Raw genomic sequence first — 24,507 nt, forward strand, 5'->3', positions numbered from 1 at the left:
CCAACCCCGGCCAAGGGCTGGAAAGAAAAGGGTTCCCGACTAGACAGGAGCCAACAGGTCAGGACAGGTGCAGGACAGGACAGGTAACCTCAGCTAAGTTCAACGCCAGTGTTACAACCCTCTCTACAACTACTCTCGGACCCCGACTGGGAAGATTGATTCTTCTCCCTCAGCAAATTCCTGATTCTTCTGTCAGAGTGCTCGACCAGCACTCTGCTCTCAATTCTCCTTCAGCATACGCTGGTCAGTGACTGGTCCATGACAAGTTGGACAATCTAACTGACTAAACCTACCTTAGTTATACCAATTTCCAGGGTATGTACCACCCCCCAATGTTGAAAATTCAAGTATTCCCTTTATTTGATTGGTCAGAAAGACGGGAAGAGGTCATCAAACCATACCAGTATGAAGTAATTTTCCGTTATTTTAATTAAGCTAAATTCCTGCCCATAATTTATTTTCCCATGTCTTTTATTCCACCCAGCAACATTTATTTTCAATTAATATGCAATAATTAACAATTTTGCAGTTCGTCTTCCTCTTTCCAGGTCATGGGGTGAGGTTCCTAGGCACATCGCTGGTAAAGTGAGACTTGGCGAGGGTGCAATGCCAGTGATTTCAAGGCTTGCAGAGTTTTAGTGAGCATGCACCGCTAATTCAAGATGGAGAATATAGTTACTCATGAGGCCCAAATACGAGCTATCAATAAAGTCAAACAGAGACACGTTAGAATACGAAAATAAATGAATGCACTGTATACCACTTATTCCTACTCTATTCCCATTACTTTATTTAATCCATTGCATTAGCAGTTAAGCAAAACACACAAGGTTTAGTTTAGGCAGAAGCATATGCATTAGCATGTGAGTTTCAAAGCGGCCATTTCTGGCACTACTGCGCAGCTGCAAAGAATTACCACCAAAAGCCAAGTACGTCATACTACGTGGATGCAGTAGACGCATGCGCAGAAGGGTTCCTGTGTTTTTCAGCAGCCAATTTAGGACACTTGTGTTACTGGTTAGTAAAAGCACATAAACAAGCTTCCCTTAGATACTGAAATGTTTGTGTGGTGCATTATTAGTACTTACAAAATATGTTGGTTAATAAGTTACATGTTATTTCGAGAGGACTGAGTTCAAGCAAGTTTTGTTATGTATGAAACCTTGCTCCATCACTATTCTGGGGTTAACTTCCCTTGTTGGAAGTCCCCATCCTACTGTAGTGTTTCGTCTGACCACATTCTGTGCCGTAAATACCACTGAGTACGCGGAAGTCACCTTAACTACATCACCTTAACTACATGATTTAGCGCTATATAAAACTCCTTTAATAAATAAGTGAATAACATTTGGTATCTGCTCCTCACACTTCACGCTCATCTCCCTGGATGAACACTGCTTTGCAATCAAGACACAATATGCAAATCTACAACAGATGGATGCTTCCAGAAGAAATAGTTTCTTAGTTGTAACCATGGTTTTGAAGCTTGCTGACATTCTAGATTCACATGAACACCCCTTCCCAGGCGAAGAGGAATGCAAACTATCTACGCAATCATTCATTTTACTTATACTTGCATTACAGTTCATCCGTGCAATAGGCCACGAGCGAAAATAGAATCTAAAGAAATCAGATATCTTGTAGATTCAGGTTTGTCATCATGAGTCATGACCCTGCTTGCAGGCAGGTCGCTCCCCACGCTGCTGCACGGCTTTGCCTGCATTGTTTTTGCCTGATCTTGTGTTTTTCCCCTGTGCCTAACTTGCTTTCTTGCCCAGATTTGTTTTTATTCCTCTGTGCCTGTACTTGCTTTCTTGCCCAGGCTTGTTTTTATTCCTCTGTGCCTGTACTTGCTTTCTTGCCCAGATTTGTTTCTATTCCTCTGTGTCTGTACTTGTTTTCTTGCCCAGACTTGGTTTTATTCCTCTGTGTCTGTACTTGTTTTCTTGCCCAGACTTGGTTTTATTCCTCTGTGCCTGTACTTGCTTTCTTGCCCAGACTTGTTTTTATTCTTCTGTGCCTGTACTTGCTTTCTTGCCCAGATTTGTTTCTATTCCTCTGTGTCTGTACTTGTTTTCTTGCCCAGACTTGGTTTTATTCCTCTGTGCCTGTACTTGCTTTCTTGCCCAGACTTGTTTTTATTCTTCTGTGCCTGTACTTGCTTTCTTGCCCAGACTTGTTTTTATTCCTCTGTGCCTGTACTTGTTTTCTTGCCTAAACTTGTTTTTCCTTCCTGTGCTCAGTTCTCCTGCGGCCCCGCCTATTTTTCCCGCCGTTGTGTCCCTTCGGCCCGCCCCCCTGCAATCTCAATCGCCGCACGCTCCCACCTCCCAGCTGCTCCTCCCTCCCACATCCCCTCACATGGAGGCAGCGCAGCGGCCGCTGAGGGTGCGCCTAAGGCAAGCCCGTCTGCGCCCGTCCGCTCCTGGAGCGCGCCCAACGCTAGGACCCCTGGACCTCGTGAACGCCACGACGCCGGACACCGCTACGATGCCAGAACCCTCTCTGCACTCAACACCGGACGATCACACACCTGCTTCCTGGCCACCCCGAAGGGCACCCACAGAGCCTTCACCTACCGGAACTGCAGCTTCACAAGCCCCACCATGCAGCCGACCAGGAAAGAACCCAACCACCTCTGATACACTCGCTAATCCCGCAAACACACCATTGAACTCTGGGACCTACTCGACTCAACCTCCCTAGATGTTGCCTTCCAAACGGAGACCTGGCTGAAACCCGCCTCGGCACCCGACATAGCCATAGCTGTCCCGGAAGGCTACAAGATCACCTGCAGGGACCGCACCAACGGAGCAGGAGGAGGAATCGCCATCATCCACAGGAACACTCTCAGAGTCTCGACCAACACCGACGACACCTTCAGCACCGCCGAACACCTGCACTTCCAGATCCACACCGACCCCAACACCACCCACAGAGGAACCCGCATCTACAGAGCCACTGATCCCAACCACAATTCAGCGACTCCATCGCTGACTTTGTCAGCACACACGCCCTCGCCTCCATGGACTACATCCTCCTCAGGGACCTGAACTTCCACCTCGAGAACGACACCAACTCCACCACCCTGATTGACAACCTAGCCAACCTTGGACTCAGGCAACTCGTCACAACACCCACCCACTCTGCCGGTCACATGCTTGACCCCATCTTCTCCGCAAGCCCCCACGTCTCCTTCAACCACACCACCACACTCCACTGGACAGACCATCGCTGCATCCACTTCACCTTCAAGAAACCCACCACACACCACCGCACCCAACAGATGCCTCGCCGCTGCTGGAGCAAAATCCCCGAAGACCAGCTAACCAACACCCTCGCCCTGAGCCCACCCGTAGACCCCACCGACCCTGACACTGCAACCTCAGACAGTGGATCAACGGCATCAGGTTGGACTACGGAAAAGCCCTCTAAACAGGAGCCTCGGCCAAACCCCTGAGACTGCTCCAACGCATCCAGAACGCCTCTTCACGCCTGATCCTCAACATCCCTCGCTGCAGCCTCATCGCACCCCACCTGAGAGACCTGCACTGGCGCCCCGTCAACAAGAGGATAACCTTCAAGCTCCTCACCCACGCACACAAGGCACTCCACAACACCGGACCAACGTACCTCAACAGACGACTCAGCTTCTACACCCCACCCGCTAGCTCCGCTCCTCCGACCTCGCCCTCGCCACAGTCCCCCCCCATTCCGAAGAGCGACCTCCGGCGGCAGATCGTTCTCCCACCACGCCGCCAAGACCTGGAACACCCTCCCCATCCACCTATGGCAGACCCAAGACCTGCTGACCTTCAGAAAACTCATCTAGACCTGGCTTTTCGAGCAGTAGCAGCATTCCCCCACCCCAGCGCCTTGAGACCCTCGCAGGTGAGTAGTGCACTTTACAAATGATGAATGATTAATTGATTGATTGATTGATTGAGGGCTAGATGTACTAAGGTTCCTGTTTGCATTTCTTAAATAGCCACTCTATAGGATTCGCTATTTAAGAAATGCGAAAGGATATGTACTTAATTTGTGATTTCCTAATAGCGATTCCTACAGATTAGGAATCACTGTTAGGGAATCGCAAATAGGAAATGCCAGTGCATTTCCGTCTATTGATGAAATAGGCAAAGGTTTGCATTTCCTAAATTGTTATTTCTGAATAGGAAATCTCATTCAAGAAATGCAAAGCCAAACCCTGAATTTCCTAGTGCACATATGCCCGAGGGGCATTTGTGCACTTCATGTCACAATAAAAAAAATGCATTATTAATGCATTTTTTTATTTTGCACATGTTTACCATCGACTTGAAGTCAATGGTAATTGCATTTCCTAAGTGCCCAATTTGCATTTAGGAAATGCTTTGTACATGTGCTTTAGGCATTTGAAATGTTCCTAAATCGCAGTTCCAATTTGCAATTTCTACAGTGTAGAAATCACAAATTGCGACAGTTTTTGGCCCTTCTGAAAAGGCCATTTAGCATTTCATAATGGGCCGCAATAGTGATTCAGCCCATTAAGAAATGCTAAATGGCTTCGTACATTGGGGCCATAGTCTCCTGCCTATAGCTGCTGCTTGAAGACCCTTATTTAGTCAAGTCAAGTCAAGTCAAGTCAAAAAGATTTATATAGCGCACTACATACCCATAGGGTCTCAAGGCGCTTGAGGAGGGGTGGGGAATTACTTGTCGAATATCCAAGTTTTAAGTTGCTTTCTGAATGCTAGGTGGTTCTGAGTAAGGCGAAGGTGAGTAGGAAGAGAGTTCCAAGTTTTAGCTGCCAGGTAGGAGAAGGATCTGCCTCCCATGGTGGTTTTGTTGATGCGAGGTACAGTGGCAAGAGCTTGGTTGGAGGATCGTAGCTGACGGGAGGGGGTGTAGAAGGACAGTCGTGTGTTGAGGCATTCAGGTCCAAGTTCGTAAAGTGCTTTGTGTGCGTGGGTTAGGAGGCGGAAAGTAATCCTCTTATTTACGGGGAGCCAGTGGAGGGTTTTCAGATGACCAGAGATGTGTTCTTTGCGCGGGATGTCTAGTATGAGCCTGGCAGAGGCGTTCTGGATGCGTTGGAGTTTTTTCTGGAGTTTTGTGGTTGTACCGGCGTAGAGGGTGTTTCCGTAGTCCAGGCGGCTAGTGACCAATGCGTGGGTAACCGTTTTACGAGTTTCGGTGGGGATCCAGCGAAATGTTTTTTTGAGCATGCGAAGAATGTTGAAACAGGAAGATGAAACGGCGTTGACTTGTCTGGTCATCGAGAGTGAGGAGTCCAGGATGACGCCCAGGTTCCGTGCGTGGTCTGTCGGGATGGGTGCCTTTCCAAGGGCCTCTGGCCACCAAGAGTCATCCCAGGCGGAGGGGGAGGTGCCTAAGATGAGGACTTCTGTTTTGTCGGAGTTCAGTATCAGACGGCTGTGCTTCATCCACTCGGCTACTTCTTTCATTCCTTCGTGTAAGTTGGTTTTGGCGGTGTTGGGGTCTTTTGTGAGTGCGAGGATCAGTTGAGTGTCGTCAGCATAGGAGATGATGTTGAGGTTGTGTTGGCGAGCGATGGTCGCAAGGGGGCTCATGTATACATTGAAGAGGGTGGGGCTGAGAGAAGATCCTTGTGGCACGCCACAAATGACTTCAGTGGACTCTGACTTGAATGGTGGGAGGCGGACTCTCTGTGTTCTTCCGGTGAGGAACGAAGTGATCCATTCCAGTGCTTTTCCTTGGATTCCGACGTTTCTGAGGCGCTGTAGAAGGGTGCTATGACAGACTGTGTCGAAGGCAGCGGAGAGGTCGAGGAGGATGAGGGCGACTGTGTCTCCGTTGTCCAGTAGAGCTCGAATGTCGTCAGTTGCAGCGATGAGTGCGGTCTCAGTGCTGTGTTTGGCTCGGAAGCCGGACTGTGAGGAGTCTAAGGATTTGTTGGTTTCGAGGAAGGCGGCGAGTTGATTGTTGACAGCTTTCTCGATGACTTTGGCAGGGAATGGAAGAAGCGAGATGGGGCGGTAGTTTTTGAGTTCGGTGGGGTCCGCTGTGGGTTTTTTCAGAAGGGCACTGAGTTCTGCGTGTTTCCAGCTTTCCGGGAAGGTGGCGGAGTTGAAGGAGCAGTTGATGACATCTCGGAGGTGTGGTGCTATGATGGAGTCTGCTTTGTTGAAGATGTGATGAGGGCATGGGTCAGTTGGGGATCCTGAGTGGATGGAGTTCATCAGGCGGATGGTGTCCTCAGTGGAGATTGGGTTCCAGTCGTTGAGGGTGTTCAGGGGGGGTGAAGGTCCTGCAGAAGGTTGGGTGGGTTGGTCTCCGGGTCGGTTGTCGAAGCTGTTGTGGATGTCTGCGATTTTGTTGTGGAAGAAGGAAGCTAGGGAGTCGCATAGGGCTTGTGAAGGGGTGATGTCGTTGGAGTTGGCTGATGGGTTGGTGAATTCTTTGACGATGTTGAATAGTTCCTTACTGTTGTGGGCGTTGTTGTCTAGTCGGTCTTTGAGTGCGGCTTTCTTGGCAGACCGGATTAGTTGGTGGTGTATGCGGGTGGCGTTTTTGAAGGCGTCCCTGGTGCTGGTGTTTGGGTCTTTTTTCCAGGCCTTCTCGAGGGAGCGACAGATTTTCTTCGATTTCTTAAGATCATCGTTGAACCAGGAGGCGTTTTTGCTGCCAGGTTTGCTTTGACGTTTTTTCAACGGGGCTAGAATGTCGGCGCTGTTGGATATCCATTGGGTGAGGTTAGTGGCTGCTTGGTCGGGGTTTGAGGAGTGGACAGGCGGGTTTTGAAGAAGCGAAGAGGAGATCTGGTTGATGGTGATTTTGTTCCAGTTTCTTCGCATGGTGGGTTGAGGATGGTTGTAGATTGTGGACTTGTTGTATGTGAAGTGAACGCAGCTGTGGTCCGTCCATTGGAGAGCTGTGGTATGACTGAAGGAGACATGTTTGCTGGAAGTGAAGATAGGGTCTAGTGTGTGGCCAGCAATGTGGGTGGGGGTAGTGACCAGTTGTTTGAGTCCGAGGTTGGCAAGATTGTCCAGAAGGGTGGTGGTGCTGCCGTCGTTGCTCTTTTCCAGGTGAAAGTTGAGGTCTCCCAATAGAATGTAATCCTCGGAGGGGAGGGCGTGTGGGGTGATAAAGTCAGTGATGTCGTCACTGAATTGAGCCCAAATAGTAAATGGCAAAATAATGTACCACATTGGAGTCCAGAATTAACAGCAAGCTGCAACACTATTCCTACAGGTAGGTAACAATCAGCTATGCTTGTCGTTAGTTTAAGACAATTTAATAAAAGTACACAATTTCAAAATATGTTTTATAGTTTACGGTTGCACAGCAACAGCTTTAAAGTTATAGTTATCCAAAGAGAGGGAATGCTGGGCTCTTTCCTTCAAGAGATTAGGCTCTAAAGGGATGAGGATACTGACTAGCTCAGAATAAGGTGGATATGAGAAGGTGACAGGCACAGGGGGTGGGGGGTGGGGGGGGGGAGTTTAGTTGTTAAGGAGGAGGAGAAAATGGTGGCGGCAAACAGTGTAAGGTAAGTGATTAGTCTCGGAAGGGAATGATGGTAGGCGGAGTCATAGGTTGTATTAAAGATGGCAGAGTGCGGCTGTGGTAGTTTTAAGAAGTGAATGGGAGTGGATAAAGAAAAGTGCAGTAATCTACCCCGTGCTGGTTTGCTAGGGCAGAGAAAGAAGTGACAAGAAGATGGGAGTATAATAATAGAACTAGAAGAAAGGGAGTGGTAAGTCTGAGATGGAAGTCGTCTGTGGAATCTAGCATAGTATAATAGTGCAAGCTCAGAGTGGGAGGACTGAGAAAAGGGAAGGTGATGTTTGGGGAAGATTACAGGGCTTGATGTAGAGCTGGGCGACTGATTGGTAAGACCTGGGAAGTGAGTGATATTGTGTCCAAGAGAACACAGTTTGTTGAGGTAATGCAGGGTGGGGAAGTGGTAGAGTGAAAGATGTTGTTAGAAGGGCTGCAGTCATAGGAGTTGTACTTTATGAACTAAGTTTGGGCTAAAAGTTTTCGGATTTGGGAGTGAGGTAGAGGCTCTGTAGGGTTGGAAAGTGGCGGTGCCGAGGAGGAACACTGCTGGGTGGAAGAGCTTGCATTGTTGAACATGGAAGTCTTTTGTTGTGGTTTGAAGAAGTCATTCAAAATAAATGAGTGGATGTGCTAGAAGGGCGTATGTCAGAGTAGGTTATGGGGACAAATATTGCAAGATATGAGGCAGTGCCACACAACGACAAAGAAGCATCTGCAGAGCAGAGCCGTCTGCTGGGAGAGTAGTCGGTTAGATATTCTGGAGAGGTGCTGTGCAGCAGAGACAAGTATATTTTAAATAAGTGCAAGGTATGTGATTGTGGGTCTTCAGCCAGTTTAGATACACAGTCTGGCATAATTCACCTGCTGCTCATGTCTCGGCTGCATATTTAGAGTGTTTTCCTTCTTTGCCACATCCAACGGTCATGTAATTGTGCACATAAGCTCGACTAGACTGCATTTAGCGACCTGGAATCATAGGGGGTGGGATTGACTGTGCTGGCCTCAGTCTTTCTAGAGCAAGACACCATGGTGTAAGGTTTTATCAGCCCTGTGCCACTTGGAAATCAAATTGTGGCTTTTCTAAGTCCCATTCAACACATAAGGAAGCACATACTGTGGTAATTTCCAAGTAGCACACCTGGTGGTTCTCATGGTAAGCTGTTATTCCCTTACAGGTCAGCCCTCTGCAGAGGTCGGTCAGATCACCTTACCCCTCACCTTCTGGAAAATCTGTTCCATTCCCTCAACACCAGTGGAGCTGCGCTGGGGTGGACCTCACTAACAAGACTTATGAGACTATAGAGGTCGCTAGCCATCGACCAAGCACAAAGTCTTCCTCGAGTCCAGAGATGCCCCCACCATTGCCGGTCAAAAGCACAGCACGGAGTGAGTATGTGGTGAGGGTGGGTGCACGGAAGGGAAGGGGTTGTGAAGAGTTGTATTTTATGTTGCACAAACTCTGACTGCAAAATGTCTCCTTGGTAAAAGGAGTGAGTTCCTAAATTATGCAAAATAATTCTTCAGTGTTCTTGCTTTCTCGTTGGGTAGTGCGTGTGTGTGTCCTGTCACTGTGTGTGTGTGCTGCTTCGCTCTTCGGCTAACTCTAAGTTTAAGTGTTCTGCCACTGCAGGTGTGATTGTTCTCTCTTGGTGTGTATGGGGTCACACAGCTGGTATGACTTGATTGGATTGTTCGGCGATGGATGGCACTGATTACATTTGTTTACTATGTGCAACTGATTTCTATAGCACCAATAGTTCCTGAGTGCCCAGTCAGGGGAAGTGAGTCTGAAGAGAACAGAGATGGGTGCATGTATATAGGGCATCCTTTAGTCCTGATGCCTTGGAGCCATTGGAGTCTGTAAGTAAAGCGGAATGCATGGGGTTCCGAGGCTCTTCTGGACTTCAAGTGATTGGGTTCCTGGCACCGGAGGGGGGCTCTTTTGCATTGCGCCTTAGGTGTGCAAGGATTTTCCTTCCTGACATGAGTATCTAGATTTTTCCAGAGACAGTAGGATCCCAGGTGTTGATCTGTTGGCAGCTGGCATTGGAAGAATTCCATGGACCTGTAGAGTGGATGTCGTACTATTTTGTGGGTCAGGCGCAGCATGTTAAAGCATGCGCGTTCTTCGATTATAAGGCAGTGCACCGATTTTTCTGCTTTGGTGGCATGCTTGTTTAGCTTGAGCTGGAAGATGAAATGACCTGCTCTGCTTTTGAGGCTTTGACAAAAGTTTTTTCAGGAAGCCCCAAGTATGTAGTTGCTGTAGGTAACGCTGAAAATATACATATAAGCGAATGTCTAGTGTGCTTATCACCTCTACTTATTATTATAAAACACTAGCTTACCCGTCACGCGTTGCTGCGATCTCAGAAGAAAGGAAATTCAAGGAAACTTGTTATGATCACATTAAATTTACATTGTGTCATTGTTATTGAAACTTATTCATTTTATTTTTTAAAACATTTCTAAGTGTGGCTTGATTTAAGATTGGCTTCAAATCTTGATTCTGGTTCCTCTCCTGTTTCATTTGAGCGGGCTTGAGCACTGCGTAATTGATCGTTTTCCAATCTTGATTCTCGTTGCTCTCCTGTTTCATTCGAGCGGGCTTGAGCAGTGCGTAATCGATCTGTTTCCAATCTTGATTCTCGTTGCTTGTTCGTTTGATAAGAACGGGCTTGAGCAGTGCGTACTCGATCGGCTTCCAATCTTGCTTCTCGTTGCTCGTTCGTTTGAGAATAACGGGCTTGAGCAGTTTGTATTCAAACAGCTTCTAATCTTGCTTCCTGTTGCTCGTCTGTTTCTGAAGCTCGTAATGCCTTTTTCTTCCGTGTTTCTGATGTAGATTGACCAATTGATTTCCGTTTGGGGGTCATAACTGTCAACGATGCTCGCAAATTCGCTGTCTATTTCAGTATTCGAAAGATTATGAGGGCCTGGGGGGCCGATTTAAAAAAAATAATTTGACAGAAACCTTTGTGGGAGTGTACTCAACAACTTCCCAAAGTTTCACGGCGATCGGATGAATGGTGTAGTAATGCATAAAAGACAAACAGACAGACAGACATACTATTTATATAGAAGATTATCCTTCTGCACTACTGAATGCATCTGATGGCGGCCCTACGACACAATGTGTTGGAGTTTAAAGTGGAAATTGCATAGTATTGCTTGAAGGGTTAAGAGAATAGGTGCATTGTTTAGTTTTCTCTTCCAGCCATCTGTCCACAGACCTGATCTCTGCCTCTGCTTGTAGCCAGAGTTCTGATTCTGACAGACTGTCAACACATAACTTGGGTAGAGACAACTTGCACAAACTCAGAATAATGGTTACAATTCTACACAAAGACGTTTCTCCCATTAGGTTATGAATCGTGCATTTCTTGTCGGCCCAGTACAGAACATGTCGATATGCTCACTGTACTGTTTTCACAAAAAAGAGAGGCAACAAATGCCGTTGATTATGTAAAACTAATTAGCATAAAACAAAACTTGTAGGTCCTCAGCAATATGGTAGAATATTCTTCTTTATTTAAATTTCTTGATAAAACCGTGTAAACATGCAGCCAACGCGTTTCACCTTGCAAAGGCTTCATCAGGGCCAACATTGTATAAAAGAGGTTCTCCACAAAATCGTAAGGTGCAGAGAAAGATCGATCAGTCTCGGTAACTGAAAATTGCTACTATCAAAATTCGGTAGATTTCAGTCAAGCATCCAATTAGGCATTTCCTAATGATCCCAGAGTCCGACAGAGATCCGCAACGCTATCTCGCATTTAATTTCTAAAAATTGCAGTGTGTAGTTTGCATTCAGGACGTCACCCACAATCTTCTGCTGCAGTATAGCAATGTCGATATGCTCAATCCTTTGGATTTGAATGAACAAAACCCCAGTTCAGAAACAAAAGCAAACAAAATCAACAATACACAGGCACCCTATTAAAAAAAGTTCACTGAACTTGACAGAATAAAACAACAGAATGAAATGTTTTAGCTAAAGACTGAAAATAGGAGGATTTGGGAAAAAGAATAACAGATGAAAAGGCATGAACTGGACACAAGGGAGATATATGGAGTATTAATTTAGGATGTTACAAGGGTTGCATCTCTATTCTTCAATGAGTTAGAGGTAGAGAGACAGAGTTAGAAGAGTTAAGATCAGCGGAACAGAAGACGCCACCTGTCATCTACATTTAATTTCCCCTTTACCAGACCTAGGCATACCCAGTGGTTGTGGCTGGAAGTTAGCCAAAGCCTTTGCAGATTTCTGCTGACTGGTGAAACCCACTTCCATCCAGGTTTTGTGTTATGGTCATTTCCCCTGAAACCAGAACCTTGGGGTAACATAAACGTGCTTCACACCTAGGGCAATTCAAAATGATAAGTCGTAGACACTGGGAATGAAGCCCATGAACTTGGCAAGCAACGGCTCAATGTGAAACTTTGGGACATTGTAAAATATCAGACAATCTAATGGTTCTTGCAGTCCACCTAGCCACCAGTCGTGGTTATATATTGAACTCTTCAGTCAGCACTTGGTTTGTTTTTGCCCCAGGGGCACAGAGGAAGTTTAAATACCTGTGTAAGGAAGTAAGACTTTTGAACAAGAGTGGGCCCTAGTCTGGCGAGCATGTGAGATGCCTTGCTGCGGGACCTGGAGGATAAACCTCAATAAGGAGCTCGGCTGCACCTACCAGGAGGACGTTATCTGCTTCCAAGGAAGACAATAGAAGGCCCAGCTGACAGGCAGGACCATCATGGAGTTATCTCGAGGAACCAAGACTGTTGCAGAGCTGTGTGGTCCCCCATCCCTGGAGTCCCAGAAAAGCAACAACTACATAACCGCTCCAGGAGCTGGTCCATCATCATCATCCTCTGAAGTTGAGAAGGGCGTGCCTACTTCACGCTTGACTTTCCTCATGTTGATATTGTGATTGCACCTACTCCACAGTCTATCTTTACAAAATCCAGCCACCCCTCCAATCTCAAATTGACTATACATGTTAGGCTTTGATCCTGGACAGCCTTTTGCTGCCTTTTGCCAAAGTTTTTGACAGTACAGCACATATCATATATACATATACATATCTCCTTCACTGCTCCAGCGCATTCTGAAGAAACTCAATCTTAAACCTCTGAGGTGAAGTCTTGTTCACTTGTCTGAGGAAGGTCGTTTTGAATCCCGGAGCATTTGAACCATCTTTCTAGCCCATTTAGTTTGACAGCTGTAGGTGACTAGCTCTTTATATGGTATATCAAATCAAGATATATCATGCAAAGAGTCCTTATGAGAGGACAGGGGGCTCAATATGGCACTCCCATGGTGCTCTATTAGGGGGTATTGTGGTCGAGCTGCCTTAGGCTCAACACAGAGGAGTGCATGACATCTGAAAATACACACAATGTTCAATAGATAAGACACTTGACTCAAAAACGAGATCCACACCAATTTATAACAAGTGTTTGCAATGCAATAGGTCTCACATTTATCCAAGCTTGAGCTAATGGCATTGTAAATGACAATGCCTTTTATTTATGTTTTAAAAAACAAAACGTATATAAAAGGTATTGTCATGTTCGAGGCATTTGACCTGCAGATTACACAATGTGCATAGATTGCCATCTAGTGTAGGGCCCGGATGTTTGCACTTGTTTTTGTCCTGAAAAGTTGTTTGGAAGTCACGGGATAGGCAACTCCTCCTTTGGATCACATTGCGTATGGGCATCGGCTCCATCCTCGGATTGTTTTTTTCCGCCATCGGGCTCGCATGTGTTTACTGCGCTCCAGTTTGGAACCGAGTTTTCCTTCGGTGCGCAATCCCTCACCCGTTTCCAAAGGTATTGTCTCGAACGCGTTTCCTATCTCCACGAGATCTCGATAATTTGAAATTTGTAAGGGTTGACCTACACACAGACACTGGAGGAAGATTTCTTAATGGACACTTTGACACCACACAAAGGTCCACTTCAATTCTGCCAATGCTTAAAGGGGTCATTAAGCATGAACCAGAGGTATTTAAAGATTCAGTCAGGGCTCTAGTCCTCAACCCCCGAATTGAGAAAAAATACAAAGCTGCCCCTAGAGAACCAGTCTATATTAGAGGCCCGCACCGCTAGACTCCCTTGTAGTCTCTAATGCACGGAAAAGGGCCAGTTCCCAAACATCAGGTGAGGCCTCCCCACCGGATAAGGAGTCTAAACTCCTTGACGCCTCTGGCAAATGAATGGCATCACAGGCAGCAAACATATGGCGCATTGCCAATATTCAAGCGCTGTTAGCAAGATATGACAGGGCACATTATGATGAGCTGGAATCCATAATGCAGCATCTACCAGACAAATATAAAAATAGGGCCAATGAACTCATACAGGAAGGTAAAACTATCATCAATGCCTCCATCCATTGTGCCATAGATGCCGCAGATACTGCTTCAAGGTCAATTAACACCAGCGTCCTTTTGCGTAGGCATGCCTGGCTACGTATTTCAGGTTTCAAACCTGAAGTCCAGAATTCCATCCTCAATCAACCATTTGATGAGCAACACCTATTTGGCCCTAGTGTCAATGTATCCTTAAAAAAGATGAAAAAAGATAAAAACACAGCTAAATCTATGGGAGCCATGCAGTCGCAAGCTCCCAGACGTTCCTTTCGTCGTTCATCCTACAGAGGCAACACAAGAGGCTACTTTTCCGATAGCCCCTCCACTTCTTAATAAGACCCCTAGCCAATCCACCTTCACTAGGGGCTACCAAAGAGGGGGTTACAGGGGTAACGATAACAAAGGCAGAGGCAAAAGTAACAACTCCCGCTCTGCCTCCACCCCTACCCAATGAATTTCTTTCACTTCCCCCTCACCATTCCACTCCAGTGGGGGGAAGACTACAACAATTCCTTCCTGTCTGGACCAACATCACATCAGACAGGTGGGTGCGACAAATTATTCAATCAGGTTACTGTCTTGAACTTACATCTACCCCCCCAAACATACCACCCAGACAGCGTCCAATGTCACAAGAGCATCTGTTACTGCTAAAAGCAAGAAGTAATATCCCTACTAGAAAAAAGTGCAATAGAACCAGTTCCTCTGCACCAACAAAACAAGGGAGTTTACTCCCTATACTTTCTTATCCCAATGAAGGACGGCTCTCTAAGGCCTATTCTAGACCTCAGACCCCTAAACATATACATACAGTCAGACCATTTTCACATGGTAACACTCCAACAGCTCATTCCTCTTTTTTTACAAAACGACTTCCTTGCCACTTTAGATCTCAAGGACGCATACTTCCACATTCCCATTCACCATGGTCACAGGAAGTATATCAGATTTGTAATAGACTGTCAGCACTATCAATTCAAAGTACTCCCATTCGGAGTCACAACAGCACCAAGAGTATTCACCAAGTGCCTTGCAGTAGTGACAGCACACTTAAGAAGACAGCACGTTCACGTTGTCCCATATCTAGAAAACTGGCTCATAAATCCAGCCCCGACAACCAGTGTGTGTCATCCCACTATCCAACTGCTTCTCGACTTGGGGCTCACAATAAACCACACCATGTCCCATCTGCAACTGTCCCACATATAACAATACCTTGGTGCCACAATAAATACCTCAACAGTGCTAGCTTATCCCTCTCTGGTAAGAATAGCAAACATGCAAGCTCTTCTCACGAAATTTCAGCCACAGCACTCCTTCCAGCTCGAGTGTTCATACAGCTCATTGGGATGATGGCCTCTTGCATTTTTATAGTGCCCCATGCAAGACTACAAATGCGTCCTCCCCAAGAGTGCTTAGCAGACCAATGGAACCAGGCTCAAGGTCAATTGACAGATCTAGTGTTGGTGGACAGTCGTACTCATCGCTCTCTGCAGTGGTGGAACACCAAAAACCTTCCCAAAGGGTGACCATTCCTATTGCCAGTTCCTCAGATATACTTGACAGCGGACGCATCGCTCTCCGGCTGGGGAGCCCATCTACTACAACACACCATGCAAGGCAGGTGGACACCACAAGAAACGTTACTCCATATCAACCACCTGGAGTTACTAGCCATATTCCTTGCATTAAAAGCATTCCAAAAGCAAATATCAAACAAGACTGTATTAGTCCGCACAGACAACATGACAGCCATGTATTACATACAGAAACAGGGCGGAACACACTCCCTGCAACTCTCTCAGCTAGCACAGAACATATGGCGGTGGGCTATACCTCAAAACATATTCCTCTTAGCCCAACATGTTCCAGGGGTACAAAACACCATGGCAGATCTGTTAAGTCCTCAGACACAACAGTTCCACAAATGGGAACTTCATCCGCAAGTTCTTCAACCATTCTTTCAGATGTGGGGACAACCTCAGATAGACCTCTTTGCCACCCACAAAAACGCCAAATGCCCAAGCTTTGCCGCCAGATATCCACACCCACTGTCCAAAGGCAATGCAATATGGATGAACTGGTCAGGCAGATTTGCGTACTCTTTTCCGCCTATCCCACTCATGCCACTACTAGTGCGCAAACTACAGCAGCATTCTCTAACCCTCATCCTAGTTTCTCCAACAAGGGCCAGACAACCGTGGTACACCATACTGCTACAACTGTCTGTGGTACCGCACCAAAAACTATACCCATCTCCACGCCTTTTAACCCAGAACCATGGAGAGATCAGACACCCAGACCCAGCTCATCTCAACCTTGCGATCTGGCTCCTGAGATCCTAGAATTCGGTTACATTAACCTTCCTCCTGACTGCATGAACGTCATAAAAGAAGCTAGATGTCCAACCACTAGAGCATGTTATGCAGCCAAGTGGAAACGTTTTGTAATATATTGTCACAACAACAATATCAATCCCCTGGATGTGTCTATTCAACACATCATAGGATACTTACTACACCTCCAAAGATGTAACTTTTTATTTTTTATTTTTTTAAACATTTTATTGAGGCTGTCGAGGCAATCCACATTAGTACAAAACAAATATACACCATGTACATAGGGATAGCAGGTAACACAGTCAGCATAATAAGGTGTACATGCAAGTGTCCAGTAGGATCGCACAGTAGGACAGTATGGATGTAGCAGTATAAACATTTTCTGATAAGGCAACAGGTATGTATAGAAACTAAAACTAATAGCACGAAAATTAAAGGAAAGATAAAAGAAACAGAAATCATATTAGTTATCTTGCGCGACCAACACATCAACTCAGCTAGTGTGACGATTAGCATTACTAATGACAGCAACCACATTATAGTGAAAGCGGACGACATCTTGTATCTCCTTTCAAGGATATGTGCAATGATCAAGAGCATACACATGTGTTCGACGACATAATGTAACTTAGCCTACACATCTATTAGACTTCATCTTGCTGCCGTAGCAGCATATTTACAAAATAGACACCATCTATCTCTTTTCAGAGTAACTGCCATAAAAGCCTTTATGGAAGGCCTTAAGAGAATAATTCCTCCCAGAGTACCACCTTCACCAGTGTGGAATTTGAACATTGTTCTCACACTGCTAATGGGACCTCCCTTCGAACCTTTACATAAATGTGAACTACAATTTTTAACATGGAAGGTTGCGTTCCTAGTAGCTATTACTTCTCTACAGAGAGTTGGTGAACTACAAGCACTAACCATTCAAGAACCTTTTCTGCAAATGCATCATAATAAGGTCGTTCTCAACCTTGCGATCTGGCTCCTGAGATCCTAGAATTCGGTTACCTTAACCTTCCTCCTGACTGCATGAACGTCATAAAAGAAGCTAGATGTCCAACCACTAGAGCATGTTATGCAGCAAAGTGGAAACGTTTTGTAATATATTGTCACAACAACAATATCAATCCCCTGGATGTGTCTATTCAACACACATACAAAGATGTATGCATCATAATAAGGTCATTCTCCGTATTAATCCTAAATTTCTTCCTAAAGTTATTTCTCTTCCACCTCAATCAATCTGTGGAACTGCCCGTTCTCTTCTCGCAGCCACAGACAGTCGCAGAAAGAGCTCTTCATAACCTAGATGTTAGAAGAGCATTGCCATACTACATTGAGAGAACACAACCCTTTCGTAAGACCAAACAACTTTTTGTCTCTTTCTCACCACCACACAAGGGCAACCCTATATCAAAATCCGGGTTAGCTAGATGGATTGTCAAATGTATACAAATTTGCTACCACAAAGCTAAAAATTCATTATCTGTTCTTCCTAAAGCCCACTCTACAAGAAAAATAGGAGCTTCAATGGCATTTTTAGGGAACATTCCCTAAGATGACATCTGCAAAGCAGCTACATGGTCTACACTGCACACATTCACAAAACACTATTGTGTAGATGTGCAAACTAAACAAGCTACTGTGGGCCAGGCTGTACTAAAAATACTATTTCAAACTACTGCAACAGATACGGGTGGTCGCCGCTAAGAGTGGGCACTGCTATACAATCTATGCACAGTGTGTAATCTACAGCTCATATGCCTCAAACTGAAAATGCTACTTACCAGTATACATCTGTTCTTGGCATGTAGAGCTGCAGAGTTACACACACCCACCCGCCTCCCCGGCTACCTTTATCTGTTCCAGTATTATCTTAATTAGATACAACTTACATGGACATCCTTCCTTTTCTTGCAAAGTGCCATCATTTCCCTAATGGCGAAAAACAATCTGAGAATGGAGACGATGCCCATGCGCAATGTGATCCAAAGGAGGAGTCACCTACCTTGTGACTTCCAAAGAACTTTTCAGGACAGAAACAAGTGCAAACATCCGGGCCCAACACTAGATGGCGATCTATGCACAGTGTATAACTCTGCAGCTCTACATGCCAAAAACAGATGCATACTGGTAAGTAGCATTTTCCTTACAATGCCACTAGCTCAAACTAGTGTAAACCTATTGCATTGCAAACGCTTGTCTATATGTTTCAATTGGTTGTACAAGTTAAAGTTGAGAACCGTCCTATAAAGAAAGATAACACAAATCAATAAAACCTGCACACACTGGCTCTCTCTTTCCCTTGGTCTCTCGCGCCACCACACAAACACAGACACAAATGTACCAAAAGTTTAATTCTCACCTCCCCCATGTCCAATGGCAGCGCTTCTCAGTCTGGCCTGTGGTCACAAGACCACATTTGTTGCCCAGAGTTGTATTTACCCAGGCCGTGAAGAGCGGGCTGCCACCACGGTGTCCGGACAGCCCTCCAAAGCCTTTCTGAGCGGCTCGAAAAGCATCATTTGCAGGTAAGGTTTATAGCATGAGTGAATCAGGACACATTTAAATGCTGCTTTTAGATGCTTTCTTTGTTGTTATTCCACGAAATAATCCATGACCATCCTGTTTGAAATAGGATGCATGTCAAGGGAAGGGCTGTTATAGGGGTCTTTCGACTTCACAAGTGTCACAAACTGTGGTAATTTAAATGGCTGTAGTAATAACTTTGATTCTACTGCATTTTACGGCAATGAGATGTTTCCCTGAGTGTGTCACAAAAAGACACTGAATGTCACACCTAAGTACAGTAAAAAAATGGCAAAGTCGCACAATAGGAAAAAAACTTGTCAGCTACGTGCGCATGTTTTCAAAAATATATAGTGCCTGCTATTTGGGTGGTCTTTGCTACATGGTTGTAAGAGGCGGCTTGGTTGCATCTGAGGTGATGGCCAGTGCTTGAGTGGCGAGCAGACGCAAATCCATTTGCTTTAGAAATCGGCAACTGTTAATACTGTGTTTGCCCATGACACAGTTGTGTTCTTGAACCCTGAATCTGATTGGCAGAACCAGAGGCCAGAGCGGCATGATGAGACCAATCCGTCTGACCAGCTACGTGGCCCGGTTTGACCAGGAGGAGTTCTTGATTTAACTCTGGCATTTCTTTGACCTTTGTGCGTTGAGTGGAGCGTCAAGTGCTGGTTTAGCTGTTACAGTGTGGGCAGTTGTCTGCAAAGCAACGCAGTGGGAATGGAGCAGCACGCACTTGAGGGATTTTTGCGCCATGGTCTTCTTTAAAAGCTGTACTGCCGCAAATAAAAGATCCAGTCCGCCTGGGTGGGGCCAAAGGAGACAGGGTGGTAACAAGGAGGGACTGAAAAGCCTCTCTCACAATCCAAAGCCAGCGTTTAGCATCAACGATGATGTAAGCCAATGGAAAGAAGGGGCGGAGCCTAGACTCCACTTCTGAAATCCGCTTGATTACAGGAAGCTTCGCAGAGCAAGCAGCGCATGCGTGCTGATACCCAGTTCTGTGAGACCTAAAAATGGCAAGTATCTTCATAAGATAAATACGTTTTTAAATATGAATTCTTTTCAGTTCAAAAAGACGACACCTAGTGCAAATTCTGCAATGTTATCCTATGGGAGTAAAATCATATGCAGTTTACCAGTTCTTGTCAGCAACTTACAGGACTCTTCTCCAGGAGTTACGGTGAGTGGTGGGCAAGGTCCAAGCCAGCAGCAGCAGAACACCACCAGAGGCACTAGGGCGGCCGGGTGCAGAGTTGCAAAACAGCGTCGGATTCCCAATGTTAACTTATGGATAACGGTTGCGCTAGAGAGAGGGTGCAGGAGGGGACTGGGGACCAGTCCGGTAAGAACAACGAGTGGCTTAAGTTCTTGCGATGTTTGGGGATATGGGGATACCTTTGGTCATCTTCTCGTCAAGACGGGGCGTCCAGGTGCCAAGGGTCTTTGGGTGGGGTGTTGGGTTTTTCCGTCCTGCAACACTCACAGTTTAAGGGGCCTGCCAACAGAGGCTGCAGGCGACGTCGGGGAGTTCACGAGGAGTCACTCCACAGTGGACTCAGAGGCTTGGGGACCATGCTGACACTTTTGGCTCACTCCGACATGGGCTGGGTGGCTCGGGTACAGTGGTGCCTGGTGGCGGCGGGTTTTGGTGGGGCTGGAGTCCTCTTTGTACTTCTTGTGCTGTCTGCAGGACGCATGGGACAGTTCTGCTGTCCCTCGGAAAGTCTTGGTTCCTGGGTAGAGGCTGGCAGGTCTCCCAGGTTTTGGGGACTCAGCAGCTGCAGGACAGAAGCTGCAGTTTCATTCTGGTGCAATAGGTGAAGTCAACAGACAGTACAGCAGGGTTGGCATCAAGTGAATTGCTGGGTCTTCTGTTCTTGCTGTGTGACTCTTCTTGTCTGTCTTTAGGAACCCCACCACGCACCACCGCACCCAACAGATGCCTCAAAGCTGCTGGAGCAAAATCACCGAAGACCAGCTAACCACCACACTCACCCAGAGCCCACCCGCCGGCTCCACCGATACCGCCGCCCGTAACCTCAGACAATGGATCGACAACTGCGCCAACACCCTCGCCTCACTCAAGACACCCTCCAACAGCCACACCATCAAGAAAGCCACCTGGTTCACCGAAGGCCTCCAGGCCTCCAAATGAACATGCCGAAAACTGGAGAAGAACTGGCTCAGCGAACGAACATCAGACAGCTACGCAGCCCACAAGAACGCCGTCCGCAGACACCATCAACTCATCAGAACCACCAAGAGGGCCTCATTCAAAGACTGCCTAGATAACAACGCACACAACAGCAAAGAGCTCTTCAACATCGTGAAGGAACTCTCCAACCCCAGCTCTAACACCAACGACATCCCACCCTCGCAAGATCTGTGCGATTCGCTGACCACCTTCTTCCACAGCAAGATCGCCGAAATCCACAACAGCTTCAACGCCACGACAACCACCACCCCCACGACCACCACCTGCACCAACCGCCTGCTCTCCTGGACCAGTGAGATCATGAGCACCATTCACTCCGGATCTCCATTAGACCCATGCCCTAACCACATATTCAACAAAGCCTGCACAGCCATCGTACCCCATCTCCGGAAAGTAATCAACATCTCCTTCGAGACAGCAACCCTCCCGGAGAGCTGGAAGCACGCCCAGATCAACGCCTTACTCAAGAAACCCAAGGCAGACCCCAAGGACCTCAAGAACTTCCGGCCCATCTCCCTGCTCCCGGCGAAGGTCACCCAGAAAATCGTCAACAAACAACTGGCCCGCTACCTCGAGGAAAACTGCATCCTGGTCCCATTCCCTGTCCGGATTCCGCAGCAACCACAGCACCGAAACCGCCCTAATTTCCGCCACCGATGACATCAGGACCCTGCTTGACAACCGAGAAACATTGGCCCTCATCCTCCTGGACCTGTCAGCCGCCTTCGACACGGTCTGCCACCGCACACTACGAACACGCCTACACGACGCCGGGATCCAAGAGAAGGCCCTGGACTGGACCACATCCTTCCTCTCCGGCAGAACACAGAGCCTTCGCCTCCCTCCCTTCTGATCCAATGCCACCAAAATCAACTGCAGCATACCCCAGGGCTCCTCCCTCAGCCCAATGCTGTTCAATATCTGCATGACACCCCTCGCCCGCGTCGCTCGACAGCACGACCTCAACATCATCTCCTGCGCTGACGACATCCAGCTGATCCTCTGCCTCACCAAAGACCCTCACACCGCCAAGGCCAACCTCCACAAAGGAATGAAGGCTGTCGCCGAATGGATGAGGAACAGCCGACTGAAGCTGAACTCTGACAAGACGGAGGTCCTCATCCTCGGCTCCTCCCCTTCAGCCTGGGATGACTCCTGGTGGCCAGCAACACTAAGAACAGCCTCGACACCCACCAACCATGCACGCAACCTAGGGGTCATCCTCGACTCCACCCTCTCCATGACCAAGCAGGTCAACGGCATCTCCTCATCCTGCTTCAACACCCTCCGAATGCTCTGCAGGATCTTCAAGTGGATCCCCACCGAAAGGAGAAGAACAGTCACCCAGGCCCTCGTTACCAGTAGGCTGGACTACGGAAACACCCACTACGCAGGAACGTCGGCCAAGCTTCTGGGACGTTTGCAACGTATACAGAAGGCCTCGGCACATCTGTTCCTCGACATCCCCCGCCGCAGCCACATCACAATCCACCTGAGAGATCTGCACTGGCTCCCCATCAACAAGAGGATCACCTTCAAGGCTCTCCACAACATCGGCCCAGCAAACCTCAACAGACGACTCAGCTTCTATACCCCCACCCGCCAGCTCTGCTCCACCAGCCTCGCCACAGTCCCCCCATTCTAAAACAACCGGCGGCGGCAGATCTTTCTCCCACCTCACCGCCAAGACCTGGAACACCCTCCCCACCAACCTACGGCAGACCCAAGACCTACTGGCCTTCAGAAGACTCCTCAAGACCTGGCTCTTCGATCAGTAGCAGTGTCCCCCCTCTCCCCCCAGCGCCTTTGAGATCCTCACGGGTATGTAGTGCACTTTAGAAATGTATCGATTGATTGATCTTATCCGTTCAGGTCATCAGGATCTGCTCTTCTGGTGTCATGCGCTACCATAAATACTGAATTATGGGGTGTTAGGGGAGTGTTGGGAAGTAGTCAAAAGGCTACTTACCGTTGGTGTCACTATGACCCGTATGTATGACCACTTCCTGTTGGAAGTGGGCATAACCCTGCCCCAGAATGCCTAAGTATGCCGTCACAAAGATGGCTACTTATGCAAAATTGTGTCCGTCTCAGTTTAGCCCACCTTAGGGGTGGTACTAGCCTGGAGGAAGCACGCCTACCTGATTAGCTAATTCTCCCACCTGTCCAGGTGCCAGAGGGGCTGTGGACAAAGGGGGTTGGCTTCCTGTCCTGTGAGGGGAGCCAGACTTGCATTTTAAAAGCAGCAGCTCTTTGAAGCTTGCTGGCCTAGAAAGGCTAATCAGCAGGTCATCCTGTGGAAGGGTATGCCACACCCTCTTCCCGGACAGGCTTTTATTCTGGGTCTCCTAAGAGCAAAAGGCTCTCAACTTAGGAGGTCAGAACAGTGACTCGTGTGGCAGGCTGGCAGAAACCAGTCAGGGAGCACATCAGATGCTAGTAGGTTTTCAGGGGCACCTCTAAGGTGCCCGTTGGGAGCATGTATAGGTAACTCTTTCACTGGAATCAGTGTGGGCTTATGAATACGAGATGTTTGATACCAAGCATCGCTATCTTCAGTGATGCTATGATGTAGCTGGGGAACTCATTTTCACCAGTGTCCAGCACTTGTTTTATAAGGTTTCCCTGGTCACTTTTTACTGGCAGTAATAGGATTGACCACCACAGGGGGATATCTGTTCATGCAGGCATGCCCTCACATGTAATATTCAACACCCTGCTTTAGGAGTGTCAGGCCTGCTGTAAGGGTGACTTAAATATCACATGCAGTGTTAGACGACATGTAAATGTAAATGTATAGGCATTTATATAGCGCACTACTTACCCGTAGGGTCCCAAGGCGCTTCGACCGCTGCGAAACCCTTCCTGGCTTCCCTGAGAGATGGTCCCTTAATGGGTATCTCCAGGGTGAGACCAGGCATCCCCGGCGGTCTGGTGGGGCCGTTAGTGAAGATGAGTCAAGCTAATGCCCAGAGTTGCCGAGTGTGATCGCTGATCAGAGTGGGCACCGAGGCGAGAAAATTATCGAGTCCGCTGACCCTGGTCCAGAAACCTGCCGCGCCGGGAATCGAACCCTGGTCCCGGGCCGTCCTCTGCTCTCGGGTCTGCCGCCTCTAACCAGTAAGCCACACTACTGGCATGGCACACAGGGATGTGTGACATGTAGTGTTTTCCCTTTTGTCTTCATCAAGACATGCAGCCTGCGATAACAGCCCTGTATGTGCTTGGTGAGGGGTCCCTTGGGGTGGCACATTTCATGCTGCTGCACTTAGGGCCCCTCTTTAGTACCCCAAGCCCTAGGTACCAAGGGTACCATTTACTAGGGACTTACAGAGGGAGCTAAAGATTTTGCCAATTGGGGGAAACAATTGTACAATTTTGGAAAAGAGCTCTGGCACTGGGGACTTGGTTAGAAGTAACCCAGTGCACTTCCAGTCGAAGTCACATCAGTTTCCGGGCAAAAACAGGGGTTTTGACCTTTTCAAAAAGGGCTCATTTCCCTCAT

At 47.4% G+C, this 24,507-nt stretch overlaps 1 protein-coding gene across 2 annotated transcripts in view; it reads left to right on the forward strand.

Annotated features, from left to right (window-relative positions):
• The window catches only part of ASAP3 (ArfGAP with SH3 domain, ankyrin repeat and PH domain 3), a 398,324-nt gene that overhangs the window by 348,932 nt on the left and 24,885 nt on the right, over positions 1-24,507 (forward strand). For both annotated transcript variants that reach the window (XM_086957571.1, XM_086957572.1), the window contains one exon: positions 8,706-8,916. In XM_086957571.1, the coding sequence (XP_086813697.1) occupies positions 8,706-8,916 (211 nt within the window). The remainder of the gene's footprint in view (positions 1-8,705; positions 8,917-24,507) is intronic.

The sequence above is a fragment of the Lissotriton vulgaris genome, chromosome 2_1, assembly GCF_964263255.1.
Source record: "Lissotriton vulgaris chromosome 2_1, aLisVul1.2, whole genome shotgun sequence".
Lineage (NCBI taxonomy): Eukaryota > Metazoa > Chordata > Amphibia > Caudata > Salamandridae > Lissotriton > Lissotriton vulgaris.